General features: G+C 50.9%; 1 protein-coding gene across 1 annotated transcript in view; it reads left to right on the top strand.

Annotated features, from left to right (window-relative positions):
• The first annotated feature begins 6,182 nt into the window (after positions 1-6,182).
• Positions 6,183-19,888, top strand: part of SPNS3 (SPNS lysolipid transporter 3, sphingosine-1-phosphate (putative)) — a 41,164-nt gene continuing 27,458 nt past the window's right edge. The window contains exons 1-7 of the mRNA XM_054575643.1: positions 6,183-6,393; positions 9,803-9,868; positions 14,512-14,648; positions 15,291-15,442; positions 16,160-16,226; positions 16,905-17,053; positions 17,893-18,045. Of these exons, the coding sequence (XP_054431618.1) occupies positions 6,183-6,393; positions 9,803-9,868; positions 14,512-14,648; positions 15,291-15,442; positions 16,160-16,226; positions 16,905-17,053; positions 17,893-18,045 (935 nt within the window). The remainder of the gene's footprint in view (positions 6,394-9,802; positions 9,869-14,511; positions 14,649-15,290; positions 15,443-16,159; positions 16,227-16,904; positions 17,054-17,892; positions 18,046-19,888) is intronic.

Raw genomic sequence — 19,888 nt, 5'->3', positions numbered from 1 at the left:
AGCTTGTTTAAATCCCACCCCCCAAACATAAAGAGTCAAATTACACCCCATATCCTGGGAATGTGGTTGCTGGCTCACTCACTCTTGCACTCACTCTTGCAGGGAAGGCGATCTACCGTCTCAGACGTCACAGGTGCTGACGTGGTTAGTAATCTATGGCCAGCTGGGGAATTTCTAGGAAAGATTTTTTTTTTTTTAAAGATGTTTATTTATTTAGATAAAGGGGAAGGGAGAAACGGAGGGAGAGCTTCTCTTGCGTCCTCCACTGGAGACCTGGCCCACAACTCAGGCCTGTGTCCTGCCTGGGAATTGAACTGGCGACGCTTTGGTTCATAGGCCAGCACTCAATCTACTGAGCCACACCATCCAGGGCTTCTAGGAAAGATTTTTCCTCCCTGATATGCACTCACAAACACATCTAAGGAGAAATCTCCTTCATCCTTATGTGCGAAATGACAAGCCTCAGGGTGAAGGCTGTGGTAGCCAGCCTGCAAGATGATCTCCAGTGCACTTCCCTGCCTGGTGTTCATGCCTTTATGTAGCCCCCTCCCACAGCAAATCAGGGCTGGCCAGGGGGACCAATAGAATACAACAGAATGCAGCCCTGGAAGGATAGGTCATGGAAGGCAGCGAAGTCTCTGACTGTGTCCCTATCACATGGCTTCCTCCGGAGGAAGCCAGCCACCATACTGTGAGGACACTCAAGCAGCCCTGCGGAGAGGAACCCACAGCCAGCACCAACTTGCCAGCCATGTGAGCGAGCCGCCTTGGAGAAGGACCCTCCAGCCCCCATCGATCTGACTGCAGTCCCAGCTGACATCTCGCTGCAGCCACACTGGAGCCTCTGAGCCAGGACATCCAAAAAGCCGCTTGCAAATTCCTGACCTGCTGCAACCACAAGAGGTAAAAAATGACTGTGGTTGGTTGGTTAAAGTCAGAAGTTTTGGGAGGGGGGCATTTGTTATGCTGTAAATGATAAGGAATCAGAGGCCAACACTGAAAAGAGTACAAAAAGAAAGATGGAAAATACTGGGCACTTAGATGATGTCTTAGCGCCTCCAAATTAACCAATCCCCAAACTTCCTACTTCTCAACTTCTTCTCATGCGAGATAACGAATGTTCTTGTGCAGCTGCTGTTGGGTCTTCTGTAGCTTGTAGCCAAAAGACTTCCTGTGACTTTACGAAGAGTGACTCCCGGGTGATTTCCTCTCACCTCTTATGCCTGAAAATTTTCTTTGTTAAAAAAAAAAGAACACAAATCTAAATTCTAATGGGAACCCCTCTGGAAGGGCCTTTGTGAAAAATAATCTCAAATGAACTTCTGTATTAGTTTATAGGGACAAGTAGCCAAGTGAATTATGATGGGCCAACTCACAAGTTTTTCTTGTATTTATTTGTATAACTTTTACCTGAAAGGGGCCATACTGGACATACCTTTTGTACACTCTTATTTACACTTGATCGTCATATTCTGAACACATTTCAGACTAATATGCACAGTACAAAGGATACTGAGGGCAAGAAACATACTCTGTTTGATACTATAATGATGAAAACATGTCATACATTTGTAGAGGTATCATTATTTATTTGACCAATCCCATAAAACCTGGAACCTAGAATGTTGCCACTTTCTTAATTTTAAGATCACCACATTTACTCTTTTTAGTAGTGGTAAAATATCCATAACATAAAATTTACCATTTTAACCATTTTAAGTTACAATTCAGTGGCAAAATAATTGACCTTGCTGTGCGACCACCACCACTTCCCACCTCCAGAATTTTCTCATCTTCCCAAACCGAAACTCTGACTCATTAAACAGTAACTCACCGTTGCCACTGTCTCCAGCTCCTCATCCCTGGCCACCACCACCTTCTCCGCAAATGTGACTACTCTAGGTACCCCACATAAGTGGAGTCACACGGTGTTTGTCATTCTCTGTCTTGCTTATTTCACCTAGCATAATGTTCTCAGGGTTCATTCATGTGGTAGCATGTGTCATAGTTTCTTTCCTTTTTTAAGGCTGAATAATATCCTTTTGTATGGCTATATCAAATTTTTCTCATTCATTCATTCATTGATAGACATTTAGGTTGTTTTGGACTTTCTTAAAATCTCACAAAGGTTCACAAACCCCAAACAAGCAGCATCTGGCCCATTCCTCTTGCTACGCGGCCCCAAGCGCAGCACTAGTGGCAGCCGGCCTCAGTTCTCAGCTCATTCTCTCCCAGGCGCCTCCACGCCCAGCACAAGCGGCAACTGCCTGCAGATCACTTTGTAGTTCATACCAGCTGGACCCGGCTAGACACAAGGAGTGGCTGACCTTGGTCTGCAATTCCCAAGAGTCCCCAAAACCAATACACCTGGTGGCCAGCTTCAGACCACACCAGAACACCACCCAAATACTTCCAAGTGACACACCAAAGGGCAGACTCAGCAGATGCCAGAGTCCTGCTAAAGTGAACCCTGCTGTGTCGGGTAAAACCCTGCACAACAGCTTCTCCGCCATAGTCATGGCCAGTCCTCACAGCCAGTCAGCCTGAGGCTCAATCACTCCTATTGACATGGCAACAGCAATCAAGGCTCAACTACCTAGAGCACCTGGAGTACTCAGCTCTGGGGACCAGGGAATCTGCACCTCTGGGCCCCACAGGACGCCTACTACCAAGACCAGGAGGCATAGCAGCTCTACCTAATATGTAGAAGCAAACACAGGGAGGCAGCCAAAATGAGGAGACAAAGAAACATGTCCCAAGTGAAAGAAAAAAACAAAAGTCCAAAGAAAGAACTAAACAAAATGAAATGGAGACAGATGCAGAGTTCAAAATACAAGTTATAAGGATGTTCAGTGATCTCAGTGAGAACTTCAACAAAGAGATAGGAAACATAAAAATGCAGATAGAAAATACTAGGTCTGACCAGAAAGTATCCAGCCATGTAATATGAAAAATAGAGACACTTACTGAAGAAGAAACAAGAAACATTCTACATAGGACAATGATGCCTCAGTCACCTTCAAAGTAGGCACCTTGGGACTCATGCCGTCCTCCCAATTGCCATCAGCTGCCATGTCATATTTTCATGAATCTTATCGATGGTCTGAAATCTCTTCCCTTTGAAAGGTGATTTTAGTTTTGGGAAAAGACAGAAGTCACAGGGCACTAAATCTGGGCAGTAGAGGGTCTGAGTCATGTGGGTGATTTGATGTTTCACCAAAAAGCTCTGTATAAGACATGATGCGTGAGCGGGCACGGTGTTGTGATGAAGCTGCCAATCACCAGTTGCCCATAGTCATGGACTTCTGAATCATTTGAATAGTTTCCACAGAGGAATGTTCAAGCTTAATGCAAAATATGATGCAGATTCATTGCTCTACTTGCTCAGTCATTTTGAATGTGAGGGCCAAACAGTATACATGCTCACTCAATGGCTTCTACCGCCCCCACAGACTAGTACAGTCGAATTGTCATTGTTCATGCATGTGCATGCCAGTCCACTTTCCTGGGCTGCCAGGTTACATCGATGTCTCCCAAACTGTTCTCGTTACATTAATAATGGCTGGACTCTTTCCATACAGACCTAATATACAAAAGAACCAGTCAGAAATAAAGAGTTCATTAAAGGAAATCAATAGTAGATTAGATGAAGCTGAGGATCAAATCAGTGATTTGGAAGACAAGGTAGTAGAAAACACCCAGTCAGAACAGGAAAAAAAGGATTCTAAAGAAATGAGGATAGTTTAAGGGAGTTCTGGGACAATGTCAAGTGGGCCAATGTTCAATCATAGGTGTACTAGAAGGAGAAGAGGGAGAGCAAGGAATTGAAAACTTATTAGAAGAAATAATGAAAGAAAACTTCCTTAATTTGGTGAAGGAAATAAACATGCAAGTCCAGGAAGCACAGAGAGTCCCAAACAAGATGGACCCAAAGAGGCCCACACCAAGACGCATCATAATTAAAATGCCAAGGGCTAAAGACAAAGAGAGAATCTTAAAAGTTGCGAGAGCACTGATCGGTGTGGCTCAGTTGGTTGAGTTCTGTCCCACAGCGGAAAGGGTCGCTGGCTGAATTCCCGGTCAGGGTACATGCCTGGGTTGTGGGTTCAGTCCCTGATTGGGGCAACTTATTGATGTTTCTCTCTCATGTCGATGTTTCTCTCTCTCTCTTTCTCCCTCCCTTCCCATCTCTCTAAAAATAAGTAAATAAAACTTTTAAAAGAAAAGCAAGAAAAAAACAGTTATCTTCAAGGGTGCTACCATATAAGACTGTCAGCTAATTTCTCATCAGAAGCTTTGAAGATCAGAAGGGATTGGTATGAATTATTCAAAGTGATGAAAAGCAATGACCTACAACCAGTACGGCTATCATTTAGAACTGAAGAACAGATAAAGAACTTCCTGGACAAGAAAAAAACTAAAGGAGTTCATCGCCATCAAACCAATATTACAAGAAATGTTAAAGAGACTTCTTTAAGATAAAGAAAAAGAAAAAAGATAAAAAAATATGAATAACAAAAAGGCAATAATTACACATCTATCAACAATTACTCTAAGTGAAAATGGATTAAATGCTTCAATCAAAAGAAACAGGGTGGTTGAAGGGATAAAAGAACAAGACTTTTACATATGCTGTCTACAAGAGACTCACTTCAGACTGAAAGACCCACAGGCTGAAAGTAAAGGGATAGAAGATATTTTTTAAAGATGGAAACAAACTATAAAGCCAGGGGAATACTTATACCACACAAAACAGGTTTAAAAATTTATTTGTTTTTAGAGAGAAACATTGATTTGTTGTTCCATTTATTTATACATTTGTTGATTGATCTTGTATGTGCCCTGCCTGGGGATCATACCTGCAGTTTTTGTGTATTGGGACTTCACTCTAACCAACTGAGCTGCTCAGGCCAGACAAAACAGACTTTAAAACAAAGCCTGTAACAAGAGACAAAGAAGGACCCAGAAATTCCACTGCTGGGCATTTACCTGAAAAAAGCCAAAACAGTCGTTCAAAAAGACATATGCATCCATATGTTGATTGCAGCATTATTTATAATAGCCAAGATATGGAAGCAACCTAAGTGTCCATCAGTACATGAAGGGATATAGAAGTGGTGCATATATATGATGGAATACTACTCGGCCATAAAAAAGTGAAATCTTGCCCCCTGCAGCAACATGGATAGTCCTAGATGGTGTTACAGTAAGTGAAATAAGTGAGACGGAGAAAGACAAATGCCATATGATTTCACTTACATGTGGAATCTAAAAATAAAATAAATGAACAAACAAAACAGAAACAAACTCATAGATGCAGAGAACATCTTGATGGTTGCCAGATGGGGGTGAGGGAAGGGTGACGAGGAGGAAGGGATTAAGAAGTATAAATTAGGAGTTACAGAATAGCCATGGGGATGTAAAGCACAGCATAGGGAATGTAGTAAATAATACTGTAATAACTCTGTATGGTGTCAGATGGTACTTGATTTTATTGGGGTGACCATTTTGTAGGCTATATGTCTAATTATTCTGTTGTTCACCCAAAACTCATATAATATTGTATGTTAACTGTAACTAAAAAATAAAACAATGTTTAAGATACTTCCCCCTAGATTTTTACCCATGAGTGAGTTTTGCCCGCAGGCCGTTCTCCTGCAGGCAGCTGCCCTTGTTTCTCCAGGCGGGCATCAGACAGTGGCAGGTGCTGCTTTCACGTACAGCCCAGTCCAATGCTGGTCTCCTGGCCAACACCTGATCTGACCCGGGTTCAAGTCCCTCATTCACATCTCTTCTGTGGGCAGCCAGACCCTCCCATAGGTGTCAGGCCTCTAGGAGACTCATCTCATTTCCTGTCCTATGAAACTTCACTTCTTCACTGCAGCCGCTACAGCTGCTGACCGGATCAAGGGGCCCATAGTGTTCAGTCGCCCAGGGTGGGGGATGAGGGCAGGAGCCCTCTTCCCCTTGAGCAGGCCCTGGAGGCGGCAGATGGTGAAATCTCACCATTGAGGTTGTGGTGGGCTCAGCAGAAACCTGTGATAAGATGCTTAGCAGTTAGGGTAGCCGCTTTCAGATTGGGAAGCTGGGAGACCACAGGAAGTGACTCAATACAGAACTGATGCATCTTCGTCCCTGCGTGCCTCCTAGGACAGAAGCTGTGGGCTGGCAAGGTGTGGGGCATGCCTGAGGAGTGCCAGGAGCCTGCGCCAGAGGGGCCTCAAGGGGGGCCCCCAGGGTCAGGTGGGTACTCCGGGGCCTTGGGCTCAGGTCACTGTCCCCATCCAACCACGCCTGCCCCCTGGAGCCTGCCCCGCTGGAGAGCTTATGCGGCTGCGGTGGTGCTCTGCTACACCAACCTCCTGAACTACATGAACTGGTTCATCATTGCAGGTGAGGAAGGGGACAGGCATCCTGGGCGACCCCTACCCATCCACCCACTGGCTGCGCTGCCACCGTGGTGGCCTTCCACCCAGCAAGCTTTCTTCCTGGGGAGCATAACCCTGCTGTCCCGCCAATCTAGTTTCCCAATCGAGCCCCAAATTAAAAGTGTGCACTTAGGTGTGGGTACATGGTGGTAGCAAGGTGGGTGAGGACAACTGGGAGGACTGAGACATCAGGAAATGGCCTGGAGGCTCTGGGTGGAATGCCAGGGTGAGGCTGTGGAGGACAGGGCACCTTGGCCCGGCTCCCAAGCGAGAAATAGCCTCCTGGGGGTTTGTGGGACAGCAGGCTGCGTGCAAACCTTGCACACCCTCCCTTCCTTCCTGTAGGCCCCAGGGCTCAATCTCCTCTGTCACTCATTCACTTGTTCGTTCATTCATTCATTCATTCATTCGTTCATTCGTTCATACATTCATTCATTCATGATTCAACCGTTTCTCTATCACTGATTCACTCAAGATCAAATGAGCACTAATTATGGGCAGGACCCTGTGGGTGGGCCTTGGGGACCCAGGGGAGGGGAAGTCAACCTTATAGTTTCTGAAATCGGAATGACCATCTCACAGGGCAGAGGAAGAAGAAGGTCATTAACAAGACTCATGCAAGGAAGAGAGATGCAGTCAGATGAGGGAGGTACCGACTGGTCTGGGGAGCTCTGAGGTAGCCCCTGTAGTCGTTGGGCATCCCCAAGACCGGGGTACTGAGTCATCAGTTACCAGCGGGGCACTCCAGAGAGTGGCTATGGAATGAATGGGACCGAGGGGTTATAGACAGCCCCGGATCCAGCGCTTGTCTTCGATGAGCTCGGAGGGACACAGAACACATGTACAAGTAGCTCTAATGCAGGTAGAGTGGGGTGAGAGGCAGCTGAGCAGCCCAGGATCAATGACTGAGGGTTCTGGTAGAATTCACAGAAGAGAGAGTATTTGATTTAGGCCTTTGAAGGCTGCAAAAATTAGCAAGGCAGGGAATGGGGTGAGGCAAGAGCATTCAGGCAGAGGGGTCAGCATGAGCCAGGGCACATGGGGCAAAGGGCGTACTTTGACCAGGTATGGTGAGTGGGGAGAAAGCAGGAAATAATTCTAAAAGTGGGTTTGGGGCCAGAGCGTATGCTTTTTTCCGGTGCCAGGCTAGGGGCTCGGACTTTCTTCTGAAGCAATGGGGATGCATGGGAAATGTTTTAAGTGGAAGGGTCGGGGGAGTCTATAATCAGATTTGAGGTATAGGATAGGAGCAAAGTGAAGCAGGAAGTCAATGCAGAGGCAGCTGCAGGGACCAGGCCAAAGCTGAGGAGGCCCGAATTGGAGTGTGAGGGGGGGCGTGAAGCGAAGGGATAGGCAGGGCGCAGGTGACAGCAGGGCAATCACGGGAAGAGGGCTCTTTGAGCCCTGCGGGCTCAGGTCCCTGCCCTCCCTGCCTCTTGTCCTGAGAGGCCTTTGGCTGAGCCGTCAGGCCCTGAGTTCTGCCTGCCTGAGGTCCCGAGGTCCCTTCCCTGTTGGGACTTCCCCTGGCTGTGTGAGCAGCAATGCTACCGTTATTGGGATAAAGAAGTGAAACCAAGCAGAGTGCGTGGGGGCTGCTGGGGGCAGGCGAGTCTCCCGATGAGGGGGGCTCTCCTGTGGGAAGCCAGAGTGACAGCTCACAGGGAAAAAACGAGGCTGCGCCCACGCCCCAGAGCACCCAGGGCGGCGAGGAGCCTGGGAGCGCGCCAGATTAGGGGGTGAGTCCTCGTTCCTAAACGGGGGATTTGGGTATGATTGGAGAGAATATTTATTTGGCTCTTTAGTTTGCTTATCTGCTTGTCTATTTTTTCTCTTCAATGAATAGGTCTTATTCGTGTAATTAAAAATATTAAAAGAGAAAGAAAGAACATATAGGTTGGTATGCCTAGATGCTGTGGCAGTTGGGCCTGAAGTAAACATTGGAAAAAAAATTTTACTTTGTTTCTCTGATTCATCGGTTTTTCCTCACCTGCTGACAGGTCTTGGAGGGGTGTGGCGGGGTGGGGTGGGGTCAGAGGGGACAGCTTTATCCCTCTCCCACCACCGGTGGGCAGTTCTGCAGGGTCCTACAGGGGCTGGGGGCTCTGCCCCTTCTGAGTGCTGGGTGGAGGGCTGACTCCCAACTTTCCCACTTTCAGCTGGGCCACCATGGCTGGCTGGAGCCTCTGTTTCCTCGTCTGTGCCATAGGGACAATGACAGTCTCTACTTCTGAGGGAAACACTGCAGTGTCAACTCCAGTGTCTGGGCTGGGGTCTGGCCCTCGGGCATCTCATCATTCATTGAAGTAATGATTGTCCCTCATCGTGGCAGGGCCAGAGCCTCACAGCTCAGATAATCAGGTGCCTAGGACCCTGACTAACTTTTTCTAAAAGACACCAAAGGGCTGAGGGGATTTCAGGGAGCAGAACCTGGTGCCAGGAGGTCTGATTCCTCTGCCCGCATTAGGCGGGGTGCGCACTATACCGGCCCGTGGCCTAGCAAGGTCTGGCTGGTGCAGAATGAGAGCCTGCCCTGCTCAGGGAGTTGGGGGTCAAGGTCGGGCCTGAATAGAACCCATCCCTGAAGCTTTCATGTGCACTCTCATGTCTGTGTGCTCACGCCTCCGGAAGAACATGCTTGGGTGTGACCGTGTGCAGGCCGAGGTACACATGTCTTTGCATGTACATAATCATGCATGTATACAGATGTCTGTGAATACCTGGAGTTTTACACGAGCAGGGCCGCTGCCTTGCACAATCCCAGGGACTTCCATTTACTCTGCAGTTTGAGTGAACGGCTGTGCGTTGTGCAGCAACAGGGAGCTGCCGCTCCCTCTGCCCATGATGTTGAATGGCAGCCCTGCACACATGCTTTTGCATGCATGCTCGTGGGTGTGTCTTCATATGTACACCTCAGTGTATGTGTGTATGTGTGTCTGGGGGTGTGTGAGACTGGGCCAACACGCCTGTGAGCGCAGGCTCCTGTGTGTGTGTACATCAGCCTCTGTGAGTATATGTCCCCGGGCGGTCCTGTTTGTATGCATGTATGTGGATCTCCATGTCTGTATGTCTGCATGACTATGTGTGTCTGTTCCTGGGGGTGTGTGCTGTGCATGAATGTATGTGTGTAAGTCAGGGCCTTTGGGGTGCATGTTTCTGCATGTGTTTGATGCATACACGTCTCTTTGTGTGCCTGTTCATGTGTGTATGTGCATGTGACTGTATGCATGTGTAAGAGGAGGGGAAGATCAGTGGACTGGGTGCCGAGCCCTGTCCTGTGCTGTTCAGCCGCGGCCTTGTCCCACAGGCAGTGGCAGTGCCTTTAGAGGCCCACTGGGCTGCTTCCCACTTCCTGAATGCTGTCTGTCTGTCCGCAGGAGTGCTGTTGGATGTACAGAAGTTTTTCCACATCAGTGACAGCAATGTTGGTTTGCTTCAGACGGGTAAGGAGCGAGTCCTGGCCCTGGAGCGGGGGCGCTGGGCTCACCCTGGGCTGGGGGCTCCTGGCAGGTCTGGCCCTGTGCCAGCGATAGCTGCTGGGAAACGGGGGCCAGACTGAGCCCCACTCAGTCCCCTGGCAGAGGCAGGGGCACTGCATGTGGTGGCGGCGGGTGTGAGGGACAGTCTGGGAAGCAGAGGAGATGGCATGGGCTGAGGCCTCGTGCTTGCACAGTCACTTCAGGTTTGAGGGCAGGTGCTGCCCAGAGAGCAGAGGGAGCTGGGGTTGGAAAGGATCGTGGCTGCGGAGCCGGTCACTCGCTCCTTCCTGTTTGTTCAGCTCCGCTGGGTACTGGAGACTGGCAGGGGTTGAGAAATCCCGACACCTGCTTCTCTCTCGTGGACTTGAAAAAATCTCACCCCCAAGACATACAGACAGACAGACAGACAGACAGAGATACTGCCCCCTACATGGGCTCAGAGGTGGTCTGGGTCCACAGGCACCTTCAGTCCAGCTTCGGGGAGCAGCTCTACTTCCCCTTCCAGGGAGGGTCGGCTGGGGCCATGAATGCCTGGGTGGCGACACATGCATTCACCCCGCCCATATGTGTGCGCACACTGTCACAACAGAGATACACACGCGTGAACATGCCCAGCCGCTAATGAGCACATGCATGGTTCTTCTTTCTAAGGGTTTACTATCTCAACCCTTTAGAACAAGGTTCTCAAACTGGGGTATGGTGGGCCCTGGGGAGATATGAAAACTTTCCAGGAGCTACAGGAGCAGAGCTTGAGGAAAGCCGTTTAAAGATCCTCAAGCCCGTATATTTCTTTTCCAAAAGTGGACCTGCCTGAGAACAAGCCTCTGGTTGGCCTTTGGTTCTCTCCTCTCTTACCTCCTCTTTAATAATCGCCCATCGACTCTTTTCTGCAGGACAGTACCTCTCTCCCCCTTTCTGAGTCTCACTGTGGTGTCCTGCGCCGGGTGGACAAACCTCCAGGGTGCCAGACAGAGGGACTTGGCTTCGGCTGGGGAGGACAGGGGCAGAGCAGACAGACGGTCAGTAGAAACCCACTGGGGATGTTTTCCCAGGCCACAATCCCACGGCAAGATGCCAAGCCTTATCGAGCTGTCTTGCTGGTGTGTGACAGTCTGCTATTTATCTATGATTTTAAATTCAGAAGTGAGAAGGTTGTCTCCGGGATAGGTGTCGGCACATTTATTTCAATAAAAGATGAAGCCAACATTTTAACATCTTTCTTACAGACAACTGGTCTGATTTGTCTGATTGATTTGACAAATAAGGACTGTTTTTTTCAACCCTCACCCAAGGACATGTTTATTGATTTGAGAGAGAGAGAGAGAGATGCATCAATGTGAGAGAGAAACATTGATCAGTTTTTTTCCTTACTCACCCCAACTGGAGATCAAACCCGCAACCTCGCTATGCGCTCTGATTGGGAATCGAACCCACAACCTTTTTTGGTGTAAGGGACGATGCTCCACCAACGGAGCCAGCTGGCCAGGGCAGCACTGGTTTTGCTCATTAGATTCTATGGCAGGCATTTCCCATAAACTGAATGAACTTGATCTGTAGCATCAAGGATCTGGATGTAAATATAGTTTAAAAAATTCGATAATGCTGGAAATCACATCTTTTGAAACTATTTAAACTTATGATAAAAAAAGTTTTAAGTGTCAGCAGAAAACATGTGAAGGGGTGCATAGTTCTGTAAACTTCTTTAAGAGGCACCAAGCAAAAGAATGAGCAGAGCCCTGCATTAGACCACAGGTTTTCCAGTTGCTCCTGCCTCAGGCTGGCTGGGGCTGGTCTTCCTTCACTGCTAAATCTATGATCTTCCTTCGTAGCTAGAGAGAGATCTTTTCAGCTCAAAGTTCTCAAACTTCTAGATGAAACAGATAATGATAGTTGAGTCAACATTTCCCTTCTCTGGTTCTTACTATGGTAAACAGGGTTATTACTACAAGGTCGCTGATAAGTGAGATATCGTGACGAGAGAAGTGTGTGTGTGAGCGTGTGTGTGAGAGAGACAGAGATATAGAGAAAGAGAGAGAGAGAGAGAGAGAGAGAGAAGAAAGAAAAAGAAAGAAAGAGAAGAGAAGTAAAGAAAAGGTGTGGATGTGGATATCTGAGTTTGTGTGTTTGGGAGTGGATGAAGGGAAGGGTCATTTCTGTACAAACTGCCCCAAAAGGCATATGGACAGGGCAGTGGGCTAGAGGCCTGATGACCGGGCTTGTAGCTGGTGACCTAAGGTGAGCATTTTTACTTTTCCAGCCTCCAGGAATGCAATGGCCCAAAGACCTGCCCTGCTGCCTGTCCACAGGGCCACAGTATGAAGGAAGCCTCCAAGTGGGGAGTCAAGCTATAAAGATGAGGTAGAGGGAAGGGAGAAACAGTGGTCAGATCCCCGCTCCCTCCCAACTGGGACAGAGAAACTGCTGGAGTTAGTTAATCGAGTAATAATATCGACACCAACCCTGATGTGCCCTTACCATGTGCCAGGCACTATTCTCAGTGCTTTATAATATAACTCATTTACTCTTCACAACAACCCCATGAGGCAGGTATTAGTATTAGGCCCATTTTTCCAATGCCGAATCTGAGGCACAGAGTGGCTGTGGGGCTTGCTGAAGGTCACACAGCTGCTGAGTCACAGCTGGGATTCAACTCCAGGCTGCTGCCTGTAGAGAGTCCTTCTCGCCTGGTGCTCCTGAATCACTCACTCCCGCCTTGTCACAGAAATTACTTGAATCTGAAGATGCTAGAAGGGAAAGAAGGAGCGCCTGCCTTCCCCTGAGGGGCGGGTCTCTCTGTCTCAGGGCAACTGCACAGTTAAGGCGTTTGTGTCCTGTAAAGGACCCCTGCCCCAAGTCTCATAAAAGTATTAGATTTGGCAAAATATTTTTATAACCTTTGGGTAAAAAAGATAGGCATTAACAAGACATGAAACAACCTCCCTAGAGGAAGATTATAAATTTGACGACATCAAGCTAAACTCTTCTGTATCACGGTGACTGAAACTGTAAATGGGATAATTAATAACAGGTAACATTTATTAGGCATTTATATAAAGCCAGTCACTGCCTTTTTATATGCCTTATTTTATTTAATTTTATGAGGCAAGTACTCTTACTATTTAATTGTGTAGTCGATGCATGGGGGACAGGAGAGTGAAGGAATTTGCCCAGGGTCGCACAGCTAGGAAGCGGTGGCCTCCGGATGTGAGCCCAGGTAGTTTAGTCTCAGAACTTGCGTTCTAAATCCTTCTAAGAAGAATGATGGACTGGAGGAACTATTTCCAAACAGCAAGGAGCCCGATAGAAAAGTGGTGGGAGGATGCTCAGCTTCACTGGCGAAAGGATGCAGATAAAAACATCAGCGAGATGCCATTTGTTTTTCAACCATTAGATGAACAAAAATAAAGGGATTGATCCTATCAAGTGTCACAAGGGGGCTGGCATATGCTTCTATGCAAGTGTAAATCGATACAGCCTTTTTTGGAGGCCTATTTTGGCAGTAGCTATTAAAATTATAAATGCCATTGACACCAAAGACCATTCTCAGTGGAGTACGAGGTCGAACCATATTAAATTCTCTTTTTTTGTAGGTCAAAACTGCCCTAATTTCCGCAATTGTGCGTGGCTCCACCCAATACAGGAGGAGTGGGAGGGGCTGGAACCTGAGCCGGGAGGAATCTGGATCCTCTTTGGGTTTAGGAAATGTCAATCATATGTTCTTAATGAATGGAGACCCAGCTGGTGGGCGGGGCCCTTCAAAGCCTAAGGCCCTTGGATGGTGGGACAAGGTGGGGAGGGTCCAGACTTTCCCTTTGCCACCTGCAGGCTCTCGGAGGCCTGGGACGCGTCCTCCTTGGAGGGTGGAGGCGATTTATTTAAGGAACAGAAGCAGTGAGGGTACCTATCCATGTGGTAGAGTCCAGCAAAAACGTGGCTGTTTCTTTGTCTTTGCAGAATAGCCAACGTATTCACTAATTCAGCCTCCAGTTCTTAAGGGTTTACTTTAAAAAACGGTATAAATACAACTGACGGTGTCAGGAGAATGTTTTACCTACTTAAGAAAACCAAAGCATTTCCAGCCTCCAGGAATCACTGCTCTCCTTCTAAACGGTGCTCATCTGCCTCTCCAAGAGGGCCCAGGCAGGCCACCCATCCCTTCTGCCACCCTTCACCCTCAGCAGGGCTGTGACAGCAAAATCAGACCAGTCCCAGCATCAGGCTCACAGAGGGCAGGAGTTCGGGCAGAGCTAGGGCTTTGGTGTGCCCTGACCACTGGCAGATCCGTGCCAGGCTCCGCCGTCATTTCTAGCTCACCTTTAGCAGCCTCCCAGGGGCGTGTGGTAGTGGGCGTGGGGGTTGTTGACTTCACCAGTGCTAGGGTGATGATCAGAGAGGTGGAGTTAGCGACCCAAGGCCCCACAGCCCAGCTCCCTGACTTTAGGCAATGGATTATGTCCTAGGAGGGGATTGGGGGGTTTGCTTTATTTCTTCTTCTTTGTGGCCTGAATCCACTCACCGCCAAGGTGCCCTTCTGTGGGCCTGCTAGGCCCATCTGCCCGCCCACCATTGTGGGGAGATGCAAGCTGCCCCTTGCCTGTCTCTTCCAGTTTTCACCGTCTGCCTGCTGCTGTCTGCCCCCGTGTTCGGCTACCTGGGCGACCGACACAGCCGCAAAGCCACACTGAGCTTTGGGATCCTCCTCTGGTCGGGAGCAGGCCTCTCCAGCTCCTTCATCTCCCCAAAGGTAGGTGCCCCCGCCTCTGCACAGGCCCCAGGGAACTGTCTCCCGCTGGCTCCATGAGAACTGGGTGGGGGCTCTCTCTCTTCCCTTCAAGGCGCCAGGCTTGCTGGGGATTGCCTTCCAAGCTGAGAGAGGAGCCTGTTAGGCTTGATTGATTGATCCATCGATTGATTTGAGAGAGAGAGAGAGAAAGAAACATCAATTTGTTGCTCCACTTACTCATGCATTCACTGGTTGACCCTTGTATGTACCCTGGCCGGGGATGAAACCTGCAACCCTACCGGCCAGGGCCCGGCCCGTTAGGCTTTCTTAACAGGAGCCTTCCTCTCTTGCACCTCCCGCTGCTGTTCGTGGCTTCACTTCCGCCTGCTGTGCTGGAGGTGGGGGTGGGGTAACAGCTACTGTCTAGGGGAAACTGGCCTGGTTAGCTAAGGCGATGCTCTGGAGATGGGCTCCTCCGGGCTGGGGGGCTGGGGGCCAGCAGCAGCTGCAGGCACCAGCAGGGGGCACCCGTGTGATTTGGGGGAACCAGGGCTGGGAGGATAGCGAGGTGCCTGTAGCTCGAGCCCCTCTGACAAATCCTTGAGTCCCTTGCCAGTGGGTGATTTCTGGAACTCACCCTGTTCTTGTGCCCACCTGCCCCAGTATTCCTGGCTCTTCTTCCTGTCCCGGGGAGTTGTGGGCACTGGCACAGCCAGCTACTCCACCATCGCACCCACCATCCTGGGCGACCTCTTTGTGAAAGACCAGAGGACCCGGGTACTGGCCATCTTCTACATCTTTATTCCTGTTGGAAGGTTGGTATCACCCTGAGTCCACTTCCTGGGGTTGATAAACTGAGGCCCAAAAGAGTCAGAACAGGGGCTGGGCTGGGGAGGACACACCAGACCAGAAGGGCTTGGACTTAAATCCCTGCTCTACCCCTTCCTCATGGGGTCGCTTTCCCTTTCTGAGCCTCAGCTCCTCATCTGTAACGAGGGCAATAACACTGGTGGGCTGCGGTGAGGATTAGAGAGAATAAAGGTGCTCCTGACGTGCCAGCACACTTTGGCGGGCGGGGGTTGGGGCGGGGGTGCGAGTTGAGGAGGAGCGGCCTGGCAGCTCTGCCTGTCGCCGGAGGGGCCGGCATGGGCAGGCGAGGCAGGGAAGGGCCAGGCAGTGCGCCCCAAGGTGGGGTAGGACAGAGTGGGGTTGACAGCTAGGCCCCGAGCCCCGCCCCTGGCTTCCTGAAGTCCCTGACTCAGGCAGGGCTGAGCCTTGGGCGAGGGAGGGGTCCTCATATAGGGAGACAGGGCACAGTGGCACTGGGGATGGGCTAGGAGCCAGAGGTCACCGGTGACTTGACCAAGGGCAGTGGACATCTGGGCCTCACGTGGCTCGCTTTTCCCAGGGAAAGGGCTATGAGGTGCGGAGAGCCAGCTCCCTGCGGTGGGGGCCCCTTGGCTCGGGCTGGCCTGGGAGCCTGGGCCGCCCCTCCATCCTTGCTGCCTGTTCCCCCTGCCCCTCTGTTGCAGTGGTCTGGGCTACGTGCTGGGGTCATCTGTGAAGGCGCTGACTGGGAGCTGGCATTGGGCCCTCCGGGTGAGTCCAGCTTCCTTTTCTTCCTCCTGCTTTGCCCCTGGGCCAGCAGGGACTTTCCAGCCTCCAGTGGCCTTAGCCATTTGGCACGTTACCCGGAGCCAAGGGGGGTGGCCAGGCGTCAGCAGCTTTAGACATTTGGGGCCTCACGTGGAATGTGGATGTAGAAGTCGTGGCCCTGGGTTCAAATCTTGGCGGCTCAGCTTGCTGGCTATGGGACCTGAAGCCGTCACCTCCTTCTTAGGAGCCTCACTTTGCCGACTTGTAAAATGAGGGAGTAAGTGCTGTCTTGGAGACTCTTGATGATTAATGAGACAAGAGACGGAAAGATACCAGGGCAGGACTGGCGTAGCAGATGGAGGGAAAAGGGGCAGTTATGGCGGCAGCAAGTATGCAATAGTCAGGGCTCCGGTTCTTAGCCATGCCAGGCTCAGTGCTCAGAGTAGTGTCTGTATGGACAGACAGGTACTAAGTCAACTCCCAAGGGGACGCTACTCCCCAGAGAGGCTGTCCTGTCAGGGTAATGGAGTGAGAAACAGTGCTCTTTCAGGTTACCAGCACCCAGGACATGACCCCTTTCCCCTCCATCCCAAGAGCCTGGCCCACAGTGTTCAGTCACCCTAGCATCTCTGGACCACAGGGGCGCATGGCACTGAGTTCCCTGGGCCCTCCTCTCCCTAGATCATGCCCTGCCTGGAAGCTGTGGCCTTGATTCTGCTCATCGCGCTGGTTCCAGACCCACCCCGAGGAGCTGCTGAGACGCAGAGGCAGGTGGCCACGGGGGCCTTGAGGAGCAGCTGGTGGGAGGATGTCAGAAACCTGGGGAGAAAGTGAGTGTTCCTGCTCTTCCCACCGTCTGCCCTGGCCCCCGACCCCAGGCCTCCTGCTCTCTGCCTCTAGCGAGCCCCCTGTGACAGTCCAGCGTTCACAGTCATCTTTCTCCTCTGAGCTCCCGCTCCCCAGCCGAGATGCCGCTTTCTTGCTCAGAGGCCCTCTCCCCGCAGCCGCGCGGGACAGAAGCATAGGCTGGGAGGGAGGCAGGGGAACGGGAGGGAGGTAGCATGAGCTCCGGCCTTGGCTCTGCCACTGCCTTATCCCTAAGTGACCTGAGACTTGGAGCCTCACTTCCCTCATTTATTCAATGGACAGAATTCTCTAGCCCTGCCTGCTCCTCGGGCTTGCTGGGAGGATGCAGGGAAGATGCCTCTCTGAGCCTCATGGGAGTGCATCTATCCTCTGTTCCAGTCTGGGTCGGGGAGGCAGGCCGGAGTCAGCTGCACTCCCGGGCCTCATGATTTCCCAAAATGTGGAGCGCCAACAGCACCCAGCTCTGTTTGTTGCAGAGCCATGAGGCTGGTGGAGGGCACCCAGAGGAAGGTGGGGCAGCAGGGGCAGCTTCCTGGGGACTGGGATGCTGGATGTGGGCCTTTCAGGATGGGGAGAGCTGGCCCGCAGAGAGAAGGGAGGGAGGCAAGGCACGAGTAAAGGGGTGGAGGCAGGATGTGCAGGGCTCTCAGTGGACGTTGGGGAGGACGCGGAGCCTGAAGCCCACCTGTGTGCCCAGACAACCTAAGTGCCCAGGAAATGGGAGAAGGGGAACACACAGGAGCGGACGTCCCCTGCAGCCCCAGCCCTCCCGCAGCATCGGCCAGGGCACTTTCTCTTGCAGCTGGAGTTTTGTGTGGTCCACCCTTGGAGTGACAGCCATGGCCTTCGTGACCGGAGCTCTGGGCTTCTGGGCCCCCAAGTTTCTGTTTGAGGCCCGTGTGGTACACGGACTGCAGCCGCCCTGCTTCAAGCAGCCATGTGACAGCAAAGACAGGTGAGGGTCCTCTGGGGGCCCTGGGCACCCGGCCCAGGTTAGGGGCGCTCTTGGTGGGGAAGTCTCAGGAGGTTCTGCGCACTGAAACTCAATCTGTTTGGGCACATGGTGCTCTGTGAAGAAGCCACAGAGCTCAGGAGCCAGCTGGCAGGCAGGAGGCCAGTTCGGGCTCTGGCTGAGCTCCTGCCGCGCTGGGTGTCCATAGGTGGCTCCCTTGTCCTCTTTGGGCCCACGTCCCTGTCTTCCCACTCTTGGGCTGCTGTGGAGGTCCAGAGGGCACTTGGGGTGGGGGCCACTTTCCTTCGAACGTACGCATACTGTGAGGTCATCCCATTTTACAGATGGCACATTCAGCCCCTGGGAGGCCTCATCACTATTCAGCCGTAGGGATTTCATCCGTGTCATTTGAGGCACTGCGATTCTGGGAAAGCTGCCGTCCTCAGGGAATGCCTGCCCTACTCCCGGCCCTCCCTACCCTGTTCCTCAAGGACTCAGTGACTTCCCGAATGAGAGGGCAATCTCAGTCCTCTCTGACTTGCTTTCTCCTCCTCCCTGAAACCCTTAATCCTAATTTCCCCTCCTCTCCAGTGGATGCTTCTCAGCCCCCTGTGGTGCCTTCCTTCTCTCTGAGGCTGCCCCATGGGCTCCTCCTGCTCTCTGAGGCCACAGCGACACCAGTCCTCTGCCGGAAGCACATCTACCGCCTTCCCCCCGGCCTCCTCCTCACTCCCAGTGCCCAGAGCGAGAGCTTCATGTGGTTCCAGGACGTCCCATGCCCTCCCTCTTGTCTGTGCCTTTGCCCAAGCCGTGCTCTCTGCTCGTAGCTGCCCTCCCATTTCTCACCATTACTTCCTAAGCCTTAACTTCAGTTCAGGCCCTAAGCTATGCATGCTACATGAAAAAACCCTCTGAGGCTTTATAATAATTAACCTTATTATTCCTGTATTACAAAGGAGGAGATGGAGGATCAGAGAGGTTATGTGACTTGTCCATGCCCACGCAGAGAACAAGTAGCAGAGGCGGGACTCAAACCCATCGGACTCTAAAGTTGGTCCTTTTAGGCTCCACATCATATTGCCTCTGGAGACTGCCTGTTACTGTTCATTGACTTGAACGCCTCTGCGCTCAGCTGGGAGCAGTTTCCTGGCACGCACACCATGGGCGCCCAGGGAAAGTATCCAGTGAGTGAATGAATGGGTGCGTTGGATGAGACCGCTATGTCTCTCCTGGTGCCACAGCGACATTGTTATCTCCCTGGAGACAAAGACTGAGTCCTAAAAGCCCCCAGGAGCTTGAAAAAGTGAGGGGGCAATAGGACTCGATTCTACCTCAGGCAATAACTGGCTGCGTATTCCCTGGGCAACTCCCCACCCCTTTTCTCAGCTTCATTCGGCCTCCTCTTCCAGCTCATCTCCTTCACAGAACCCGTGTGAGAAACCGACGTGGGAGTTTGCATTATTGTCCTAGCGCTGATGTGACGGATTACCATACTTGGTAGCTTAAAAGAACAGAAATTTATTTTCTCATAGTTCTGAAGGCCAGAAATCCAAAATGGCTTCACTGGGCCAAAAACAAGTTCAGCAGGGCTATACTGCCTCTGGGGGCTCTACAGGAGAAACCTTTCTTGCCCCTTCCAACTTTCAGTGGCTGCAGGTTTTCCTTGGCCTGTGGCTGAATCTCTCCAGGTTCCATGTCCACAGACACACGGCTTCTCTCCTTTTGTCTCAGCTCTCCCTCTGCTTCCTTCTTATAAGGATATTTGTGGTTGCACTTATGGCCCACTGAACAAGGAAGGGTTGACCACCTGTCTATCTTAAGATGCTTAGTGTAATCACATTTTGTC

Source organism: Pteronotus mesoamericanus, unplaced genomic scaffold (assembly GCF_021234165.1).
Source record: "Pteronotus mesoamericanus isolate MK-2021 breed Mesoamerican mustached bat unplaced genomic scaffold, CSHL_Meso_final contig_317, whole genome shotgun sequence".
Classification (NCBI taxonomy): domain Eukaryota; kingdom Metazoa; phylum Chordata; class Mammalia; order Chiroptera; family Mormoopidae; genus Pteronotus; species Pteronotus mesoamericanus.
Note: the sequence above shows the minus strand (reverse complement) of the source record. Positions and strands in the feature narration are given on the sequence as shown.